The 23,002-nt window shown below is 40.1% G+C and overlaps 1 protein-coding gene across 2 annotated transcripts in view; it reads right to left on the minus strand.

Annotated features, from left to right (window-relative positions):
- Positions 1–23,002, minus strand: part of LOC127688752 (cytochrome b5 reductase 4) — a 53,320-nt gene that overhangs the window by 21,121 nt on the left and 9,197 nt on the right. For both annotated transcript variants that reach the window (XM_052187694.1, XM_052187695.1), the window contains 8 exons: positions 21,250–21,350; positions 17,859–17,940; positions 12,969–12,998; positions 11,342–11,402; positions 9,794–9,851; positions 8,351–8,444; positions 3,671–3,703; positions 2,601–2,723 (listed from right to left, as the gene is read on the minus strand). In XM_052187694.1, coding sequence (XP_052043654.1) covers positions 2,601–2,723; positions 3,671–3,703; positions 8,351–8,444; positions 9,794–9,851; positions 11,342–11,402; positions 12,969–12,998; positions 17,859–17,940; positions 21,250–21,350 — 582 coding nt within the window. The remainder of the gene's footprint in view (positions 1–2,600; positions 2,724–3,670; positions 3,704–8,350; positions 8,445–9,793; positions 9,852–11,341; positions 11,403–12,968; positions 12,999–17,858; positions 17,941–21,249; positions 21,351–23,002) is intronic.

A 23,002-nucleotide genomic window follows, 5' to 3' on the forward strand; every position in this document is an offset into this window, starting at 1 on the left:
AGACTGTTGCTTTTGTGAAAGCTATGGATCCTGCTGTCAAAATACTTGAGTCTACTTTCTTCACGTAGTCATTTAAGACCAAATCCACTGTCAGATCACGTGAGGCTCCCTTACAATGTGCTGTGTTTGGACTACATAGCTCACCTTTGTTGGCTTATTTCTTCATAAGAGTTTATCTTATTCTTATATAGGTTCTCGGTCCTTCCTTGGAATATAATTTCTGCTTCTGTTTCATAGCATGGTGGCTAAAAGAAATAGTATTTCTTTCCAGTAAGAGTGCTGCCCTTTGAAGATGAGAAAAGCTAAGATACACACAAACACAGGACTGTCACTCAGGCCAAGGAGGGAGGCCTCAGAAGTGTCTAATCCTGCCAATTCTATGGATGGACTTAAAAATCCCACGAGTAAGATAAAAACAAATTTCTGATCTTAAGTCACATGGTTAGCAGTCATTACAGTATCTTAACTGTATTCTAGAGAAGGAAATAGTATTCTAGAGAAGGAAAAGAAATACAAAACAAAACAATGAAAACTTCTTGAGTTCTTTATATATATTGGATATTAGCCCTCTATCTGATGTAGGATTGGTGAAGATCTTTTCCCAATTTGTTGGTTGCCGATCTGTCCTCTTGATGGTGTCCTTTGCCTTACAGAAACTCTGTAACCTTATGAGGTCCCATTTGTCAATTCTTGCTCTTAGAGCATACGCTATTGGTGTTCTGTTCAGAAACTTTCTCCCTGTACCGATGTCCTCAAGGGTCTTCCCCAGTTTCTTTTCTATTAGCTTCAGAGTGTCTGGCTTTATGTGGAGGTCCTTGATCCATTTGGATTTGAGCTTAGTACAAGGAGACAAGGATGGATCAATTCGCATTCTTCTGCATGCTGACCTCCAGTTGAACCAGCACCATTTGTTGAAAAGGCTATCTTTTTTCCATTGGATGTTTTCAGCCTCTTTGTCGAGGATCAAGTGGCCATAGGTGTGTGGGTTCATTTCTGGATCTTCAATCCTGTTCCATTGATCCTCCTGCCTGTCACTGTACCAATACCATGCAGATAGAGGGCTAATATCCAATATATATAAAGAACTCAAGAAGTTAGACTCCAGAAAACCGAACAACCCTATTAAAAAATGGGGTACAGAGTTAAACAAAGAATTCTCACCTGAAGAACTTCGGATGGCGGAGAAGCATCTTAAAAAATGCTCAACTTCATTAGTCATTAGGGAAATGCAAATCAAAACAACCCTAAGATTTCATCTTACACCAGTCAGAATGGCTAAGATTAAAAATTCAGGAGACAGCAGGTGTTGGAGAGGGTGCGGAGAAAGAGGAACCCTCCTCCACTGCTGGTGGGGTTGCAAATGGGTACAACCACTCTGGAAAGCAGTCTGGCGGTTCCTCCGAAAACTGGGCACCTCACTTCCAGAAGATCCTGCTATACCACTCCTGGGCATATACCCAGAGGATTCCCCACCATGTAATAAGGATACATGCTCTACTATGTTCATAGCAGCCCTATTTATAATTGCCAGATGCTGGAAAGAACCCAGGTATCCCTCAACAGAAGAGTGGATGCAAAAAATGTGGTATATCTACACAATGGAGTACTATTCAGCCATTAGAAACAATGAATTCATGAAATTCTTAGGCAAATGGATGGAGCTAGAGAACATCATACTAAGTGAGGTAACCCAGACTCAAAAGGTGAATCATGGTATGCACTCACTAATAAGTGGATATTAACCTAGAAAACTGGAATACCCAAAACATAATCCACACATCAAATGAGATACAAGAAGAAAGGAGGAGTGGCCCTTGGTTCTGGAAAGACTCAGTGAAACATTATTCAGCAAAACCAGAACGGGGAACTGGGAAGGGGTGGGAGGGAGGACAGGGGAAGAGAAGGGGGCTTACGGGACTTTCGGGGAGTGGGGGGGCTAGAAAAGGGAAAATCATTTGAAATGTAAATAAATTATATCGAATAAAAAAAAAAAACAATGAAAACAAAAACGGGAAAGAAAAGGATGAGGCTAAGTCACATTTAGAGAACTGCGGCTTTCTTTGCATACAAAGCTTGAATACTGTTCCCTCCAGAGGCTCACAAATCCTGGCATCAGACGTCTCCTTAGAGAAAACACTCAACTGTACAGGGGATACACTGGCAACAAACCCAACCTTTCATGTACAGCTGCTAATCAGCTGAAACATGAGCAGACACTTGAGAATCAGAAATATCAAAGACAGCATCTGGTATGAAACATCAAAACAAAGGACAAACAAGACTGTAAGACAGACAAGTCACAGAGGGGAAAAAAGAAACCCCTAGAATCCCATCTGTCATTCTGTAAAAAGATGGGCTAGTGGGATAGCCCAGTGGTTAAAGGTGCTTGCAGCCAAACCTGACAACCTGCATTTGATCCCCAGTACTTAAGGGCAGAAGAGAAGCAGCTCATGCAAACTGTCCCCTCACTTCTACATATAAGCCAGCCACCTGGCACACACACACACACACACACACACACACACACACACACACCAAACGAACAAACAATCAATCAAAAACCTTTAAAAGAAAACACGAGGAACAAGAGTACTGCATACCTGTATCTTTCTTTGGAATAAAGGAATTGTGTTTCTCCAGGGGATCACCAAGATATTTCCAAGAAACATTTTCTTTCTTTTGTAGGACAATCTCTATTTTTCCAACATTTTCAATTACCCGTACTGAAATGAAGAGGAATTCCATTTGTTTCAGTAACATTAAATGTGAGATTTTATTTTAAAATTAACCTTTTTCATACATGCAGTATGCTATTATTACATAGTGATGCTGATAATTAGTAGAAAAATAAGATTTTGTTCACTTAGTAAAATTGATTTTTATTTTATCTGATGTTAAATCAGTTTATTTTTAGATTCAGATTGGCTTTTTTCAAACCAACTTATCAAGGCCAGATACTGTATATGTGGCTTTCAAAGGGCACAGATCCAGTCGTGGACACAGATCTAGCCAACAACTTGAAACACATCACACTGAATGGACCCACAAAACCAAATCTGGTGTGCTCCCTTTTCATATTCTTAGCTAAAGCTCAGAAGCCTATATATGTGAATTCAGAACAACACTGAGCCTAAAAATGTACGAACAGACTCAGAAGACTCAGCACCTAGGCAGAACACGAGAGCCCTCGGGAGTCTCTGGTCACTGAAAACCGTCTTCTTGGTGACTGCAAGAACTCCACATGTGGGTCAGTAATAAACGTGGGTCTGATGAGGTGAACATGCTTTTACAGTTGTAGCACACTCTACTTCCCTCTGCAGCTCACTGTCTGAGTGAGTCTGTGGAACGTGTTCCCGTCTGTGTGCCAATGAGCTGCATGTAAGGAACAGGCAGAGAGGAGGCACACAAAGGAGACAGGAAGACTTTTTAAAAGGAAATAAAAATAAAAGAAGAAAGAAAAAAAGAGAGATAAGAAGACTAAGGAAAAAGAAAACAGGAAAACATAGAAACGAGAGCATCTTTTAAAATTAATGTATTTTATGACATGAAAATAAATATAATGTAAGAAAAATAAAATAAAGGCCTGGATTTCTTTCTTCCTATGAGTGTGTGTGTATCTATTCATCTATATCTATATATACATAATTCATTTCTGGTTTTTGGTACTTACCAGAAAAATTTTCTTGAACTTCATGGCTTAGCCCTGAGATTATTTAAGAAAAAAAAAGTTTATCATTACCACTAAAATTCAATTCACAAAATTCTATCTGTAAGGTCATTTTTAATGTACTATTTCAAAATTATCAGGACTAGAAAAATGAGAGACTAAAAGAAAATGAATGTTCCAAATTACTTAAAGTTCTTCCATTTTCCCCTATCTCTTTCTGCTAACTGAGGAGTAAACATCTAAGCATCACAAGCTGGTAACCCACTCTCCACACCGACAGTCCTACAGTGAAGGGAGCAGAGCAGGTGAGAGAGAAAGCGACACTGGGATTCCGGCCTCATTGTGCAGTCTGGGCCCTGTTCACACAGGCAGGCAGCCAACTTAGCTGCCCCACCTCTTTCTTATAGTTAAACATCCATTCAGTGCCCTAAAACAATTTGTGGGGGGGATCTATAAGCAACCACACACTTTCCAGGTATTATGGACATAATGGTTAACATGAGACAGACTTTGCACTTGGTAACATCTATTCTAGAAAAGGAAAATGCAAGGTGTGGCTTTACCAGTCTGCTCTAAATCTCATGTTAATGTGATTATCTGGCATATGAATTCTACAGTGCTTCAGTATTTCCCATATAGCACTGGCATCCGAGCATTGCTTACTTTTTATTAATTTTGTTCTTTGACAATGTTATACGTATATAAATGTACTGAGTACCTGTACCTTCTCTCCCTCTCCTCCCTTCCCTGTCCACCTGTCCTCTCCCCTCTCAGCTCTTTCTCACATTCATGTCTTTTGTTTGTATCTCTCTGGGTTGGATCATAGTCGTCTATGCGATCTTTCCACTGGAACAATCCACTGGAGTCTGGTGGGTTCACTCGTGTGCACACAACTCAAGATAGTGGCTCCCTCTTGCCCAGGCCCTATCAGAAGCCTATACTTCAGTAGCAAGGGATAGGGTCCCACGGCCCCTCCCTTACCTCCATGTCCCACCCATGAATGCCTGTTGAGAAAGCCTATGCTGTGTAGATCCAAACCAAGTTAACTGCAGTGGCTGTGAGTTCATAATTAGATGGGTTATATCAATTAGAGAATGAATTTCACTCCACGTATTCTTAAATTTCCTCTGTCCCCCTTCCACAGGGTTCCCTGAGCCTCAGGAGGAGTAATAAAAATGACTTCTTTAGGGCTAATCCTGTATCTGTCACTTACACTCATCATCTTGGATAGCCAAATGTCTCTGTATTCACCACCATTCACTAGGAATGGACATTCACTACGAATGGAAGCTTTTCTAGTCAGAGCTGACATTTGCCTATCTATAAGATTATGAACATAAATATTTAGAAGGCACTGGGACTTTATGCCTACTTAGCTGAACAGGTAGTAATTTCACCACAGGCCTATGACATATGTCGTTTTGGGACAGCTTTACAGCACCAGGTGTGGTGTCCCTTCTATGGACCCAATCCAATCAGGGACAGGTTGATTATCCCTATCAGAGTTATACCACTATTCCTGGCAGGTTGAAGCTTGTGTGTGGTTCATAGAGTTCACTGCTAGGGAAAACCCTTGCTCCTTTCTCCCTCCGCAGCCCACATAACACTTCTGGTACTCTGAAAGCTAGAAAGAAGGGAAGAGGTTTCCAGCTCAATTCTACCTTGAATGTATATGTTGAATTGCATAATTCTTTACTGGGAATTTTTGCTTTTTATATGTGTGCAAGTGAGACCCCCTCCAATACAAATCCAGTTTCTCCAACCTCATCTGTCCTGTAGTATATAAAGTACCTTGATGACCATGGAATCCAGCCAGTGACATGTTTTCCTTTATGGTCTTGAAGTCAATCAGTCTCAATACTCTGAAAGATGCTGCTGTCCCACGGGCCAAAACATCTTAAAGTAGCTATAGCCCTGAGCCACGTTTCCCAAATCCTCATATAAGCTCCTCAATTTGACTTCTCTGCAACACTATAGTTATAACAAGGTATAAAATCCCATTCTTTAACAGTCACCCCATGATGTGGTATAGCCCCTGAACTAAGTTTTCTAATGTGTGTCTAGACAAGACTTTGACGGTTAGGGATTCCTTCTCTGAAGAATATCATTTAGGACAGTATGGAGACACTTGATTTGGGAACTCCTATCAGCACTGCTTTGGGGATAACTCTAGTTACAACTCAGTTAGAAAATCAAGATAGGCTGCTGACTACAATAAGGACTAAGTTGTGTGTGTGTGTGTGTGTGTGTGTGTGTGTGTGTGCTGGCTAAGTGAGTGCTAATGACTACGGTTAGCTTTTCTAGTGTAATTAGTCTCTCCCATAAGAGGCAAATAGGCTGTATGCTAGTAAAAAAGACAAGTAGGGGTTGGAGAGATGGCTGAAGAAGGCTCCCTGCTTTTCTAGAGGACCCGGTTAGTTACCAGCACCTAGGTTGGACTGCTCACAATCACTTGTATGTCCAACTTTATGGGATTTGATGCCATCTTCTGGCCTCTGGGGGAACCCCCCCCCCACACACTGTGGGAACCCACACACTTATAAAGAGCCATACACACATATGTAAAAACAAAAACAAATCTCTTAAAAAACTTTAATGAGAGAAGAACTAAGCACTCTATGGGGAAGGCCAGATTCCAAGAAAAAAAAAAAAAAAAAACTTAGAACACAGTGGTTCTAATCTTCCAAATACTGTGTCCCTTTAATACAGTTTCTCATGTTATGGTGACCACCACCAACAAAATTATTTTCACTGCTAACTCCTAACAGTATTTTTGCTACTGTTATGAGTCCTAGTGTAAATATCTGTTATACAAGTCCTGTGGGGTCATGACACGTAGTCTGAGAACAACTGCTTTGGAGGTTTGAAGTTAGGCATCTACTGAATGAGGCTGGGGCTGGGGGTGGGGAGTTGGTAAAGAAAAAAAATAGTAAATTCTGACTGAATTCAGATTAAAGGAGCTTCTCTTCATTGATAAAACACAGACTTCTGAGAGCTGGGAACTTCAGCCTGTACTCGGCCAGCTGGCACGTTGAAAGCATTGGTGGGGGTTGGGAGGATGGCTCACAGGGTGCTTTGTTAACTGTATCTCTTGTTCTTCTGTAGTAATCCTTGTTTCTGAGGCCGACTGCCTCAGTCTGCTGACCTAGGCCTACTCCCGAAAGCTTCTAGCCTCTGTACAATCTTATCTGGGGCTAGAACATTTTCAGGCTGAGGCTTGCTTTCTAGCTCTTTCTGGGCTCTGACTGGCTGTCAACTCAGCTATTCTGGCTCAAAATTCCTCTCCATGCTGACTGATTCAGTCTGGCTTCTCTCGGTTTCTCCTGAACTGCTCTGCTCTGCTTGGCCTTAAACTAACTGGCTTCTGTTCTAATGTTCTTGCTCCTTTTCATTCTCTGGCTCATTCTGGCTTTACCTTGTCTAGCTTGTTCTCTCTCTTCGGCCTGTCTCTGTGAAACTCTTCCAGTGAAACTGCCTCTCCTCACCCCTGCACTGCTCCCTCTTACAGCTTTCATCTCTCAAGAGTTGGGCACATCCTATCCTGTCAAATCTTTCTTTGATTTGTCACTTTGTCTACCACGCAACTAGACATCACTTTTACACATAGATGCTGCCTACTACAAAATAACTTTGCCTTCATCATTTGGGATAAAAGGTGTGTTTCTAAGGCTGGGCCACACAACTAGAAACAGAGTTTTCAGTACACAGTCTCACAGTATGATCAAATATCCTGCAACACTCTTGGATTAAAGGTGTGTGCTAGGGCTGAGCCACACCTAACCAGAGACAGGTTTTCCCAGGACCCAGTCTCGGGTTCACAGTATGAGCAGACATCTGAAATAGTGCTTGCAGGCAAGCCTGACAACCCGAGTTCCTGTCCTGGAACCCATGTAAGAGTCGAAAGGAGAGGAACCAACCCACAGACTTTAACCTCCATACATGTATGCCATGGCACTTACACATACACATCAAGCACAGATACACAATAACAACTTATTTTAAAACACTAATATATATTTGCTATTGTTTGGGAATATTTTTGTGTGTGTCATATCTATTTTCCAACTAGAAATACATCATAGTCATAAGAGGAGAAAACAATGAAATTCTAGACTCAAACTTGTTATAAGTAGGAAACAGGATCCAACATTGGGTATCTTTGGTTTCAGACTTCAGTGCTGACTTGTTGATTGTGACAGACCAAAATCAGCAAGGCTTATCTCTGGGCTGTGAGGAGATGGGCAACTTAGGGACACAATATGAACTTGTAGTTCAGGGTGTTTGGTCTCTGCCTTTGACCTCCTGTGGCAGAGCTGGCAAGGCCTGGGCATCCCAGTAAGGAATGGTGGTCAGATGGTGACTAAAGGTCTCCAGGGACTTATTTATAGATATCAATTATGAGAGACTTTTATGATGGATTCTGACCATATGTGATTATTTAAAATCAGGGATCTGTCATGCAAAGAACAGCACATTAGACTTCTGATTGCTTAAAGTTGGAAAGGGGATCACATTTTCATTTGTCTTAGCATGAAGGAAAACAGTAACAGAAAAAAGGATCAGAAATGACAACCCAAAGCAACAATAGCAAATAAAATATTACAGCATTCTCGACTGCAGAGCATGCTGTTGCCATAATGAAAGGAAGCAAACTATTCCCATGAATAAGAATGAGGTACTCACCAATATGTATAAGGTAAGAATGATCCTTGATGACTGCTTCTGCTCTCAAGGAGTCATCCTGGAGGTCAACAATTACTGAGTCTAAATTGATATTCTTAAAAGGAAGTAAAAGCAGAAAGATTAAAACATGAGAACTGGCCCCAACAACCCCATTTGTGGGGTGGTGAGTGACACTTTCACATACTGCTTTATAGATGTCCAACAATATAAATATTACTCCTGGTTCTCATTTCTTTCTCATCCATAGCAATTCTACATAGCATACTGTAATTCTACAAAGGTAGGACTAGCACTAAGCAGACATGTGCTCTGTTCAATATTCACCATGGCCTTTGTCTTGAAGTCATGAACCCTTGGGACTATCTGTAGAGCATCTATTAGTTGCTCAAGAATATTTTTTTGAGAAACAATGCAGCAAAAAATAAAAATATAAGCCAGAAATCAACAACTTTAGTTAGGAAAAACTTTAATTTTAGTTTTTCCACTACTGTGTGATGTTAGAGAAGTACATAACCTATTAACCTCACCTATGAAAAGTTTACTCAGGGATGGACGTCGTAGACATCTTTAGTTTCTATGTAGACTTAGTGAAAGTGTGTGGCACTTACTACCTATGCCATGCATGGACTCTATCATCCTTTGGTAATCTCCCCTTTCCTTGGTCACCACCATGGTCTTCAAACTCCATGGGGATTCCTGCAGAGCAGATCCCAGCTTCTCCGGGGCTGCCCTCTTGCTTTTAAGCTGTGGATGAGGAAACAAGAGCTAGAGGGAAGAGCACATAGGGCTAGCGGTGTGTAGGTCAACTTAACTGTTATCAGGCAGAGGGTGGCCACTCCAGCAGAGTGTTCAAATCCCCGCTACAGGAGAAAGGAGGCCCCTGCTCAGATGAGGCTCTGCACATCTTTAAAAGTAGCTTGAACTATTGAAAATCCCAGGGATTTTCTTTAGATTGCCTTTAGATCCACAATGTTCAAATGTGGCAGCGCAACAGGAGTTGGACTCTGTGTCTGAAGACATCTAATGGTGCCTCCTATAGAATAGGTGCCACTCAAAGACCCATAAATGAATGAGGTCCTTTAGCTCAGGTTAGCTCCCTAACCTCTGTTACACAGGGGTGCCTGAAGGCTATAAACAGCTCAAGCATATTAAGCCTCAGCTGTATAATTTTTCTAATCTCAGAAGATGTAATCTTATGGCAAAGTCAGCTGGAAAGCACACACAATGCTTAAGAGGTTTAAATGCTGCACAGCATCTGCCAGGTAGGAGCCAGAATACCTAAGTTCCAAACACAAATTAATCCTTCTTTGTAAAATGGGAGAACAGTGCTTTCAACCTTGGGGTTGTTGTGGAGAATGAATAGGTTAATATAAGAAAAGATTGTAGAAAAGGACCTCATATAAATAAACTAATTCTTACTATTTGTTTTCAACAGATGTGTACCTTTTGTTTGGTGTATATAACAATGGTGACTGCAGACTCTGTTTGGAACCAATCATAGCTGTAAGACAATAAGAGTGAAAAATACTCAGAATGATATGCAAGAACACATGAAGTCAATCAATGTTTAAAATTCACAGTGAGAAATATATTTCTCCAGATAAAACTCTTTTCTAAATGGTAGTCTTAAGATGTTGCAGCTGTCATGATATTTAAATAACAATACCTCCATGTATTTGAATAAAACCACCAAATGGGCAAAATAAAGGTTATATATTTTTCTACTAAAATCTGTCAGAGTAATAACAGAATACATACATGTGTTGTTAAGGAGCATGAAGAGCCTGCATGCACCTCAACTTCCTGTCTATAATGAAAATATCACTACTAAAGAAATTCATTATTGACCTGGGAAGATGGCTCAGTGGTAAAAATGCTTGCTGAATAAATGTGAGGACATGAGTTCAAAGCCGAATGGCCCACATAAAACCTGATGTGGGACTGCACATCTCTAATCCCAGTGTTCCTGTGGCAAGATAGAAGGCGGAGGCAGGAGAATCCCTGAAAGTTCACAGACCAGCTGCCTTTGGCACATGTGGTGGCAAAGGACAGGGAATAAAAGATCCTGTTTCCAACAAGGCAGAAGGAAAGCACTCATGCCAAAGGTGGTCAAGACCTTTACACACACCATGCCGCATGTGCACACACACAATTTTTAAAAAGAAATTCATTCTTCAAGGTAATGGGTTAGTAATGAAAGTTAAGGAAAAGCTGATCAAGTCAATACCAATTACCTATGTAACGACAGCCACGTGGAGGCATGCTTAGCCCCTTCACAACCTCCACTAACTTATTTAACCCTACGTATAGCAAGGTGCTTCTGTTAGAGCAGCATAGACCAGCGGAGGGGAAAAGAGTAACAAAAAAGAAGCCTGAGTGAATTTAAGGCACCATGAACAAACATTTGGTATTAATCAGTTAGGAAAATTAGTGTTCAAAACATTTTAAAAGTATTTCCATTAAGATTTATTTTTTAAAAAACTCCACCAAAATAGGTATATAAAGATTGAATACTAAGATAAATGGTGGAATGGTTATGTGATCAAATAAGAAAAAATGCTTTCACAGAAAACTAACAACAGATACTGCTCACAGGCAAGACCGTAACCGTAATCTGAATACAGTGTGGACAGGTGTGCCTAAGTCAGGAAAGCACAGTGTTAGGCATCTATGTCTAAGGCTAATGGGGTTACAACTGTTTTTCCAGTTTCTATGTTTTCTAAACTTTCTATACTTAATATACATTTTATCATTAGAAAAAAATTCAGACAGTGTTCTAAAGTGTTTAACATGGACCCAGCTTTGGTTGCTTCCCATCTGTTCCTGGGACAGCTCCCTGTGCTCTGCAGCTGATAAACAAGGCACTGCAGTTCATGCTCTAAGCAAGACTGACTGACAGGAAGCAGTAAACCTACCCTTTGGCTCTTTCCTATAATGTTTGTGGGCTTGTGCAGAACTGCTCTCACTCTGAAATGTAAAAAGAGTGCATACCTTGGAGAACTAGGGCCTTCCCTGGGCAGTATGTCTGTCACTTGGCTCTTGGGAAGCATGCCTTCACAAAAACAAAACAAAACAAAACAGTAACTTATCTACATCACACGTTGTTTTAACATACATACATAAAGGACATAAGTAATAAATGTGCTACTAAAAGCATTTTTATAAGGCAGAAAGACCCTTGTCACCAGTTTGTTCTTTATGTGCTTTCCATAATTCACTACTGTGTTTTATGACACCAGACTAGCTTTAAATTGGTGGACATGTATTAATGACACTATTTACTATATAGAGAAGAGATCATACGACACAGTGTCCTTTGGTCTGGCTTTTCTATCTACCTTTATACACATTACAGTTCTAATGAGTCAAACCTACCACAGCACAAAGGAGATCAATTTCAGATACCTTTTCAAACTCAAGAGAGCAGCACAGAATACAGCTTATGAGAAGAGGGCAATGCCAAACTTAACAGAATCTATCTCAATTTCAACATGTACAAGAAAAAACCATAAACAAATCTTACATGACATCCTTCTGGGAACAGGGGGTAAGCCCAAGTTAGAGCAGCGTAAATTAGTATGGTGGCCCAAAAGAATGCTCTCCCTCTCAACAGTGCTATCTGACGAAATGACGTCAGTTTAAGGGATCTGGGCCCTACTGCACAACAAAACTCATCTAACCCATTCAGGATTTTAATCAGCTGTTGGAATAATGACACAAAAAGCAGGCACATTACATATTTGCAAATATAGAATTACCATATAGACTTAGCTGAGTAAAATGTAAGACATTACAAAATATAAATATATACATATGTACATAGATAGGTACACAAAACCAAATACATATGTACCTCACTGCTATACAGGACCCAAATCACAGCATGCGATGGCTCCACAAGGAAGCATGCTGTCACATTTAAGGCTATCTTTAATGGAAACGTTACACAGAGTGCACCGAAGTAAAGACGCTGAAAGCCACACGTGGTAGGCAAGAGGGATGATTATTTCTGCAGCATCATAGAAAAGTCGACCATCAGATGAAGCCCAAGGTCAGCCCTGCATTTACTGCAGTCTCACACCATAACAACTTCAAACATCATAAATGGCAAATTACAGACTATTTTCTCACTTAAAAAGTAGGTAATTCTACTGAAAACCTAGTTTGCTAACTCTATTTCTATAACTTTGTTTTATAAACAGGGAGGGAAAATATCTGAATCTGCAGGTACAATAACATGATTTAGAGGATCTCTGTGCATTTCATGAATCAGTACTGACTACCGCACCACTCTTGGATGTGAAAGGGGCAGTGCCAACCTTGAAGAGGTCCATACACCAGAGGTGACCTCACATGCCTAAGAGACCACTGTAGCCTGGTATAGTCACTATAAGCATTTATGCATTGGGCTCAGAGATTTCATGGAAGCAATTATTTTAAGAGGAAGAGTTAAAATAAGAGGCCCATAATGTTCTAGTAAATCCCTTAAGTTGGGCTAAGCAACAGCAGCTTTTGCATTAAAAAGGAAAATCTGAATAACCCAGACAATTCCATGTAGCAATATCACACATGAACATGTAAATATGTGTAATTTTAATTATTAATTTATATGACTTACCATTTAAGACTCTCTTTCCTTCCTGACAGTCTGTATTTGAAAAGGAAAAAGTCAGATAAGAATACTATAACATGAAAGAGAACATCAAGTCATTTTTATTGGTTAACCATGTTATTGTTAAACAAATAGAATAGAAATTCCAAGAATAGAAATGGGGCTATGAAATGAAGGCCTTTCTTTCAAGTCATTTTAGTAGAGACCATCAGCCCATTTCTCCAGATAAGTGTGTGTGTGGGGGGGGGGGGGGTGTACACACACGAACGCATGCATGCATACATCTGTGCATTCCCCTCACAGTATTTTGGTAAATATATTTCTTGACCCCTATTCCCAAGTGCTAGCACTCAATCTGTGGACTCTGAGAACTCATAACACAGGTTCTACCACTAAGTCACATCCACATCCTAAGAACACTTACCCCCCCCAAGCTTTGTCTGAGATGTCATATTCTAAATTAATATAAAGAAAACATAATTTACTAATTAATATTCTACAAAATACAAATATTAACACTCCAAAGAGATTTTATTATCTATTATCAGTCTGTCAGTCTATCACTATACCTATACTGTAATAAGCACAAAGTCACCAAAATGAGGCAAATATGTTAAGATTTTCATATATACATATAATACAATTATTAGAGTTAAAACCCAGAAAAATTCTTTCAGGTATATTTTTCAGGATAGCAGTCAACTCATAAAAGTTTAATATATTTTAATAACCACAGAAGTACTATACAATTATCATCAAAATAATCCCCTCAGCAATTAGTAGCTGTTAGTAGCTTTAAAAAGTTTTAAAAAATAACAAACTAAATAACATATTCAAAATGTCAAAGCTATCCCGAGGTGGTGCCCCCTCCCACTAGCCTCAGGATCCCTAGACGTGTGGCCCTTCTTTCCTAACCTCCCAAGTGCTGGAGTTACATGTGCATGACATGCTTGGCTTTAAAATTTTCTGTCTCCTAATTTCTAATAATCGAAACTCCTATAAGCACCTTTAATTCACTCACCCGACACAGTGATCATAACTAAGAAAACCAGACTGTCATCTTTCCCCCTTTTAATCAAACTAATTCTATAACTGGAAGGACTCTTACAATATGCAACAAACTACTGCCTTTCTCTTCCTCAAGGATGCACAGCTCCTTAGCAAAGCCAAGACGTATAATCTGTCTCCCCTGAAACCCCGCCCTACTTTTCTTGACATACTGTTGTTTAATACTTCCTAAAAACATACAGGACTTAAAACATGATAAACGTTGTACCTCAAATGCCTGTTGCTTATCACTGCCAAAGAACAGCACTTGCCATTTGTAAGGGAGCCCTGACGTCCACTGCCTGGTCCTAACTGTCCTCCATCAGGGCTACCTGTTATGGCTACTGCAGCTGGGATCATCTGTATTTCCTAAAGGAAACAGCGAGTTCACAGTAGTGTAAATTAAAGCCATCTCTGTGTATGTTAGAGCCACGGCCTAATAAATTTCATTTGTCATGAAAAAAATCTGTTTTTACCCAAGGCTCTCATGGATTTTGAAAAATTACTCTAGGTAATTTGTTTTTAGAAAAAAAATTACATCAGAGGACTATTTTGCCTAATGTGTTCTGACCTCAATCTGCCATAACTTTGTGGATTTTTTTCAGAAGTAACTCCCCCACTGCCCATTTTTTAATATAAGAAAATTCCAGTATGAAGAAAGCTTCCTCTTAAATTATCTAAATTACCTTCACAATTATACTAGCCTAAGTTTTAAAAAGCTGAGTCATATAAAACTCTTCCCCATGTGTTAAGCACATTTACATCATTTTAGTTGGAAGAGGAACGTTTTTCCCTAAGAAGAAATTCAGTATTCTTGGTCGAAAACTAGTTAGTTGCATCATTTGAAAGACTATGAAAAACCAAACTGATATCCTTTCCTAATGTTGGCTAAATGGCAATACTCTGCCTGGCTAAAGCCTCTCTTCTGGAAAAGTTCAGTTAGTCAGAGACCACCCTGCCAGTCAGGTGCGTTCAGTTCTTCAGCACAGTGGTTGGGGGGGGGGAGGGGGATAGCTGGGAGAGGGGAAAAGGTCAGCTCTTAAGTCTAGTTGTAATGACAGCAGCCAATTCACAAAACTCTAATATATTTTAATAACCACAAAGTGCTATACAATTGTGATCAAAATAATCTCAGCAAGTTGTTAGGAGCTGTTTAAAGTTTTAAAGAATAATAAATAAAATAACATCCACATTTTCAAACTGAAATATGTCTGTCACAAGGTAGGGTTCCCCTTCATACTAGCTTAAGATCCCTCAAACTTGTGGTAAACAGACAGACAGACAGACAGACAGACACACACACACACACACACACACACACACACACGTGAGTGCCAACTGGGTCCCATGAAATACTGCAGGCTGTTGCGAGGATTATTGGCTACTCTCCACAGTCTGATGGTAAGGTCTTACTGATGGATACAACACTACGTCATTAAACTCTGAGAAGTTGAGCTGGTGCCCAACTAAAAGTTTCACCCTCACTGACTGACATTCATGGTACTGAAAAGTACTGTGCATACCACAGGAGGAAAAAGGAACTTACCAATATCTCCCAGCCACAGGCCCTGCAATCTACAACAGTGCTCTGCCTTTAAGATACACAGCTGCAATAGTGGCACAAGTGGCACAAACATAACCAACCACTTTTTTTTTAAAAGAAATTAAGGCCCACACTTGCCACTGCTAACGTGACCAAGAGCCTGACACAAGCCTAAAGACCCACTGGTGCTATTCTGTTAAAAGATCACAGCAGTAAAATGACTCCTAATATATTACTATCCCTATAGAATGGTCATCAGAGAAGCTTCTGGCAATAGATGCGAATTGACCCAGAGACCCAAAACCAGTCAATGTGAAGAGAGTAAGAACTTTGGGGCACTCAGTCCTGAATAAGATGTCTGTGTTAAGCCCCTCCCCACAAAGGCTCATGGATCTATGCAGAAGAAAAGAAGAATCAAAGGTGATTGGTGACTCCTAAGACAACATCTTCTAGGCAAAATGGGACCGGTATACATGAACTTGAAGAGACTGTGACAGAGCACAAAGCACCTGCACAAGTTCAAGCCAGACAGGGTACCAGCACTGAGAAGGAGAAGCAGACACAGGATTCTACCCCTCACCAAGAAGCTATTTGCAACTGATAGACACAGATTAGGAAAAAAAAAATCAGTTTTCTCCAATGTAGTATCACTAGGTATATCAATCACACTCCAGGGTAGGTAGGCTCCATGCCCAAGAGTAGTTGGCTGACACAAAACAATCTGCATGTTTTGTTTGTTTGTTGGTTGTTTTGTGGACTTTCCCATTCATATATATGTTTATATTGTTTTATTTGTAATTGTAATGTAATCTGTGAAGCAGTGCATTGCCCTCCTATACTTATATTGAGAACCCCCAAACTCTCCTTTCTGACCAATCAACAACTTGCTTTTCCCTTCTCTTCCTATGAATCTCCCACTGCCACTTACATGGGAGACAAATCTGAGTTAAAGAGCACCTGGCCTCCTTGCTGAGCTGGAGATACAATGAAGATTTTCTTTTAATAAAAGCCAAATTCTAAAATATTGCCTTCAATGAACACCAGGAAGCACACCCTCACTACCATGAGCACTGTGTCAGATTCTTGCAGGAAATTCTTTCTTGTCCTTAATCACCAAAAAGGTTGAGACAGACATGAAAGTCCAGTATCTCCCTTTACTGTTATACATGTTTCCTCTAAATACACAGTTCTACCAAGTCTAGGGCATAAGCAGGAGCTTGGTTCCAACTTCCTCTCTTTTATAGATCCAAGTCCCTATCCCTACCTCTATGTGACCATAGACATTCCTTTGTGGATCTAAACTCCCAGGACCTACACAGCAGGTTACTGAGAGAAGCTTCCAGCAGCAAAGCCTTGAATTACAAAATTCACTGAACTAAGTAGTCAAAGATTCTGTTTGGATAGACCGTTCATTCTGAATGAGAGCCAGAGTCACGAGACACTGAACAGAAACGGCTCTGTCCCTTCTCAGAAAGGGGCTATATGAAGATTCCTGCTTCTGCAATTTCACGCAAACTCCAAGAGGCACTCTTATGAAAGATGGTCGGGAACAGCCGTCAGGAGAGCTCCAGCTCAGAGGTAGTTAGACTTTAAGAAGCTTAACAAAGGAGACTATATTGGTGAAGAGACAAGAAGAGTCAAGATAAATGGGGGACAAAGGCAGAAGGCAACACTGTACTGTATCACTTCTTAAAGTCTGTGTGTGTGTGTGTGTGTGTGTGAGAGAGAGGGGGGGGGGGGGAAAGAAATCAAACCAGTTAAGTTATAAGCTGAGCATGGGGCCAGACACCTGCCACTAAGGAAAAGGGGCCATGAGTTTGACTATAGCCTGGAATAGCAGAGTGAGGTGCCAACTTTAAAATTAATTTTAAAAAATTAAATGTAAAACCTCAAGACTAAAACAGTTCAGCCAACACCTGTAGCCAGTATTGTCCCTAATCTGCTTAGCTAATGACAGCGTGTGAAACTACTGAAAACCAGGAACCAGGAAGCAAACAAAGGTTTCCTTTCTGTGCAATTTTTACTCCTTACAATTTTCTACAAAATACATCATTTTTTTAAAAGAGGAAAACATACAGAATTCTTTATTTTTTATTTTCTCCATTTTCGTGTGTGTGTGTGCGTGTGTGTGCATTCTTACATCTGTAGGTAGGTATGCACATGCGTGTGGAGACCCAAGGTTGAATGAAACCTTCAAAGCAGATACAATAGAAGACCAATAAAATTGGGGAAAGTACTGTGACTTACTTATGCCCATTCACTGAAATTCAATTTTATTTTCAAAAGATACTCTCTGTTTTACTCACCTTTTGGAACAGCAGGCTTCACAGCCATCCTGCCAACCAGGCATTCTTTCAGCATGGACTCATAATTGACCCAACGATGAACCTAGCATGGGAGATGAATGGCCAATAGGCAACATGACTACCACCAGAGGATGTTCTTGTTTTGTGATGAGTAGAGTTAAAACTTTATACACTGCTCTGAAGCAGATTTAATTAGCCAGCATGAGATAAAGAATGTTAGGAGAGTATTTTCAATGTGTTGTCCATACTACTGTCAGGTGTCCTCAAAGTCCCAACAAGTTCAAAAGAACACTCAGATGTAATTTATCCTTTTTATTTCTTTGCCATTTGCAATACAATTAAAAGCATCACAGACTGGGAGTAGGCATTAGTGTTCACAATGTATGAAAATTACTGTCATATTCTTCCTATATAGTAAAACAGAAAATCTGAACTCAGGCTGGTCTGGAACAAACTAGGTACCCCCTAACTCACAGATATCCTCCTGCCTCAACCTCCTGAGTGATAGAATTATAGGTATGCATCACTATGTTAGAAGTATAATACTGTTTAAATTAGCAAAACCTTTAAAAAATAATTTAAATTTTCAATTGTAAGAAGATTGGAAAGAACACAATATTTAAAAAAATCAGTAAAAGAAAATCAATTATATTACTCAATATCAGTCATAATACATTGTTGAAATGCTTAAAAAAAGGTCAAACTTAATAATCTTGAGGAAATAAATAACACTAAATAACAAATACATTACAAAATGGGCACACACTTATTATTAATAGAAACTGACATTTTATTTGCAGTTACTCACAATGCACCCACTACTGAGTGAAGCCTGCCTTTGGCATGTAAGAACACAGGTAATTTAAGCAGACAGATAAAAAGACAGAGACCCAAGGAGGCAAGGGCTAGGGCTTTTTGTCAATTACAAGTCTCTAAACAGCAGGCCAGCACTTATGTACCGTCAAAGGGGAGGTTTCACTCTACTCAAGGTCTCAAAGACAAGGCAGATGACTAACTTCATTCATTTCACTGTTAGTAATGACCACGTAGAGCTGAGTAGCAGGATGTTGCTTAGACAATCATCCTTAAGAAGATGAATATATTTGCTGTTACCCAAACTACACCTGAACAGAAAGCTATCTGGGCATGATGGGAAAAGACAAAGACTACTTAGCAGCTCAGTCCCTTTCTCTGGAAACTGACACCAGGAAACAGAGAGACAGTAAGGCAGTGTGATCACAGGAGACTGGACTGGAAGACCAACAGGCCATCTCAGTCCATCAGTTATGAGAAATGATAAACTCCACATAACTGTCCATCTGTAGTGTCAAGCAGTGCAATCAAAACTGGAAACAAAGACCACAAGGACATGAACCAATACATTCTTTGTACAACTCAAATATGGGGTATAGGGAAAACTTTATAGTGAAAGTTAGTTTCTAGAAGAAGTTTCTAGAATATACCAGAAGCTTCTAAAACACAAAACTGTTTATTTCCATAGGGAGTAACAGTCATAAAAATAAACTTTGCTGGCTCATTAAAGCTATAGGATGCAGCAATGTGTTTAGCACAGCACCACCATTCTCACACACAGCCCAGGTAAACTCAGTGCTGAGGAGTAAACTATGTAGGCTGTAAACTATGAGACCTCAAACTTTATTTTTTATTGAGAAATCTTCTGCTGAAGAGGTACATTCAACCAGAGGACATGGCGAGATTCAAGAGAATCTCCAGCAGATAAATTAGGCATGAACTGACTTGGTTTGCACTGCTAGAAATGAACAAACAGCAGAGGGAACATGTCTTAAAGAAGCAAGAAGACTCCAGAGAAGGCTAATGCACCCAGTGAGCCAATGGGACTTTGCATCAGAGCACACATGTCCCATTATTAAAGCAGACACAGCTAAGGATTTTTTTTTTTAGGTATTTTTTCTTGGATATATTCTTTATTTACATTTCAAATATTTTCCCTTTTCCAGGTCTCCCTTTCGGAAACTCCCTATCCTATCCTCCATCCCCCTGCCTCCATGAGGGTGCTTACCCACCCACTCACCCACCCACTCCCATCCTCCCACACTGGCATTCCCCTGCACTGGAGCATCCAGAGACTGCCCCACCTGGGGCTCCATCTCATACACAGCCACCAAAACCAGACACTTTTGTGGATGCCTGGAAGTGCTTGCTGATGGGTGCCTAATATGGCTGTCTCCTGAGAGGTTCTGCCAGAGCCTGACAAAGACAGAGGCGGATGCTCTCAGCCAATCATTGTACTGAGCTTGGGGGTCCCCAATGGAGGAGTTGGAGAAGGGACTGAAGGAGCTGAGGGGGTTTGTAGCCTCATGGAGGGAACAACAGTGTCAGCAGGCCAGCCCTCCCGGGGACCGGACCACCATCCACACATGTGGCCGAGGACGGCCTTGTTGGACATCAGTGAGAGGAGAGGTCCTACAACTAAGTATTTTTAAACATAAAGCAAACTACATTTCTCACAGCCTGATCAAAAAATAACTACCTATAATATCAGAAATAAAGAAAAAGTTTTAAGAAAAAAAAAAACCAACATAACAGAAAACAAGAGAACCAGAAATCAAATTATGTTTGATCAAAACAACCATAAAATACCCCAATCCAATTCAGGTTTTTTAAATAGTAAAAGCCTAAAATTATATAACATGGTTAGTTATCATTAAAATACAAAATGAAATGTGAAACAAAGGCAAATTACTAAACTTCTAATGACTATGATGTCAGAATAGCCATTAACAAATTGATAGTAATTAACATATTTTATGGAACTTTTAAATAATGAGGAAATTAATGTTTGTTTATAAATTTGGAGTAAAAGGTACTGATGTAAACATCTTTTGAAATGCATGTGGACCCCTCTCCTATTAGTTTAGGAAAAATAAGTTTCCTATTCATTAATCAAATTATCTAACTTTCTCCAAGATGTATGGGTGTCACACAGTAACACAGATTGGATGTACAACTATCTCTTTATGAAAAAATAAGAAGGCTATATGCTAACTAAAAAAAATTTTAACTTAATTTAAAAACTACAGTAATTTGTAACAGCAGCTCCACCTGTCTGTCCCTTCTCCCACTGACAGTGTTTACTGTAAGCCAATTACCATCATTACTAAAAGAATATTTATCAAGATGAATACAAGTCTTGCCAGTGGAGGAAACAGCACATGCCATGTCTTGAGACCAACTCTAGAATGTTAATAAAGTAATTAGAGAAATCTCATGAACAGCTGCCACCTGTGACATCTGCCTACATTTCAGAGTTCAAGCCCACCCATCTCAAATGAATGCAAGCATTTTCTTCCTGCAAATGCCTCACTGCTAAATCCATGCCAGGACATTCTGATCACCTGAAGCAACTTACCTCATTAAAAAGATCTGTTCCATCCGTTCCTGCGGCTCTCATAAGTTCATCCTCCCCACCAGGATGGTACTCCATATATGGGCTGACATTGTAAACAAACCCTGCATCAAAGCAAGAAGAAAGGATGTCCAAATGACCTTCTTACAAATTGTAAGGCTTATAAATATAAGTTCTGCTAACTCTCTCCCACCATTTCATTTAGGAGTTCATTCTTTCAAAGTAGTGAGAGCTGTGAAGTCTGAAATCCCACTGATCTTATGAGCTAGCTAACTAACCTGTCAGTTTTCTGGTCTCTCTTAAATAACATGGGACTTGTTGCTTAAGACAAGAAATTTAATACTTGCATCAATACCTGCAACTAGAAAAGCAACATTCCCATCAGCTCCTTGCCTCCGAGTTCCCACAGAGCTATGTGAAGAGGGAGGGCCCTGAGACCAGCACACTCCTATCCCTCCAGGAGAGGAACCTGAACAAAGAAACTCAGGTCCTTCCTAAATGCCAAAGTGCCAGCTCTCTGCTGTAGGGCAGCCATGATCTTTATGAAGCTGACCCATGAGTAAACTTATTGGCCAAAATAGTGTCTCTGCTCATAAAACATAAAGAAATGCAAAAGACCACACAGACTTGCCTTCCAACATGAAGAAACTATATAGAATATGTGTACACATATGTGCATGCATGTGTGCACACATGCACACACACAAAGAAAGAGAGAAATCAACTTTCATCCCACTGCTATCTACCAACCTGATAAAAATCTGCTGAGAAAGACGTCTATCTTCTTCCTGAGTCAGCTCTCCAGTAAGTAAGCAAGGATGAGCACCCAGGCAGGCTCTGTAGAAGGCCTGCCTCATCGCTGCACTTACCCAAGGATCTGTTCATGCAGTCAACTACATTTTTATCTTTTAAAAAAGAATGCCAAACAACAAACCCAGGAAATGCTGCCTCCAGGCTTCACGCATGAAGGAAGCAAGCTTTCTGTATCTGCACTGGAAAGCTAACAGTAGACAAATCCGGCTAGAACAACCCAAAGGTGCAGCGAGAACTGGGTTTTGTTGTTGTTGTTGTTTTTTAAGATCTAAAATTGATTCTTCATTTAGGAAGACTTCCAAACATTTAACCCCAAATAACATAAAATGTTCATTTGATATACTTATTAATCGTGGAGGGAAGAGAAGGCTGTTGCTAATTATGAAGAAAACCAATTGATCCCCTTTGATACAGAGACTTATACCCAACCTGTCTAAACTTCTTCTAAAAAGCATTTCCTAACAAAAAACAAAACTCTTGACTGTGACACGAGAAATCAGCAGCAGATCTGAGACCTCAGGGCCTAGTACTAGAAATAAATGCTGTTTGTGGCCAGCGTAATCCATGCCTGTTGCTGTGAAACAATATCCTGACAAAAGCAACTCAAGAGAAACAGTTTAATTCGGCTCGCAATTCCAACTTACAGTCCATCACTGCTGAGAAGTCAAGGAAGCAGGGCCCTGAGGCAACTAGTCAAGTCACACACAGCCAAGAGCAGAGCGCAACGAACAAATGCAGGGATGCATGCGCTCAGCTTGCTCTCCTGTGCAGTTCAGAGCTCAGCCTAGGAAAGGATAGTTCCCACATTCAGGGTGGGTCTTCTCAGCTCAAGTAATCCAATTAACACACACACACACACAATCTAGACAATTCATCACTGACACCCCCTTCCCAGGTAATTCTATATCGTGTCAAGTCAGCAATCAAAACTATCAAGAGGCTG

Source organism: Apodemus sylvaticus, chromosome 7 (genome assembly GCF_947179515.1).
Source record: "Apodemus sylvaticus chromosome 7, mApoSyl1.1, whole genome shotgun sequence".
Taxonomy (NCBI): Eukaryota; Metazoa; Chordata; class Mammalia; order Rodentia; family Muridae; genus Apodemus; species Apodemus sylvaticus.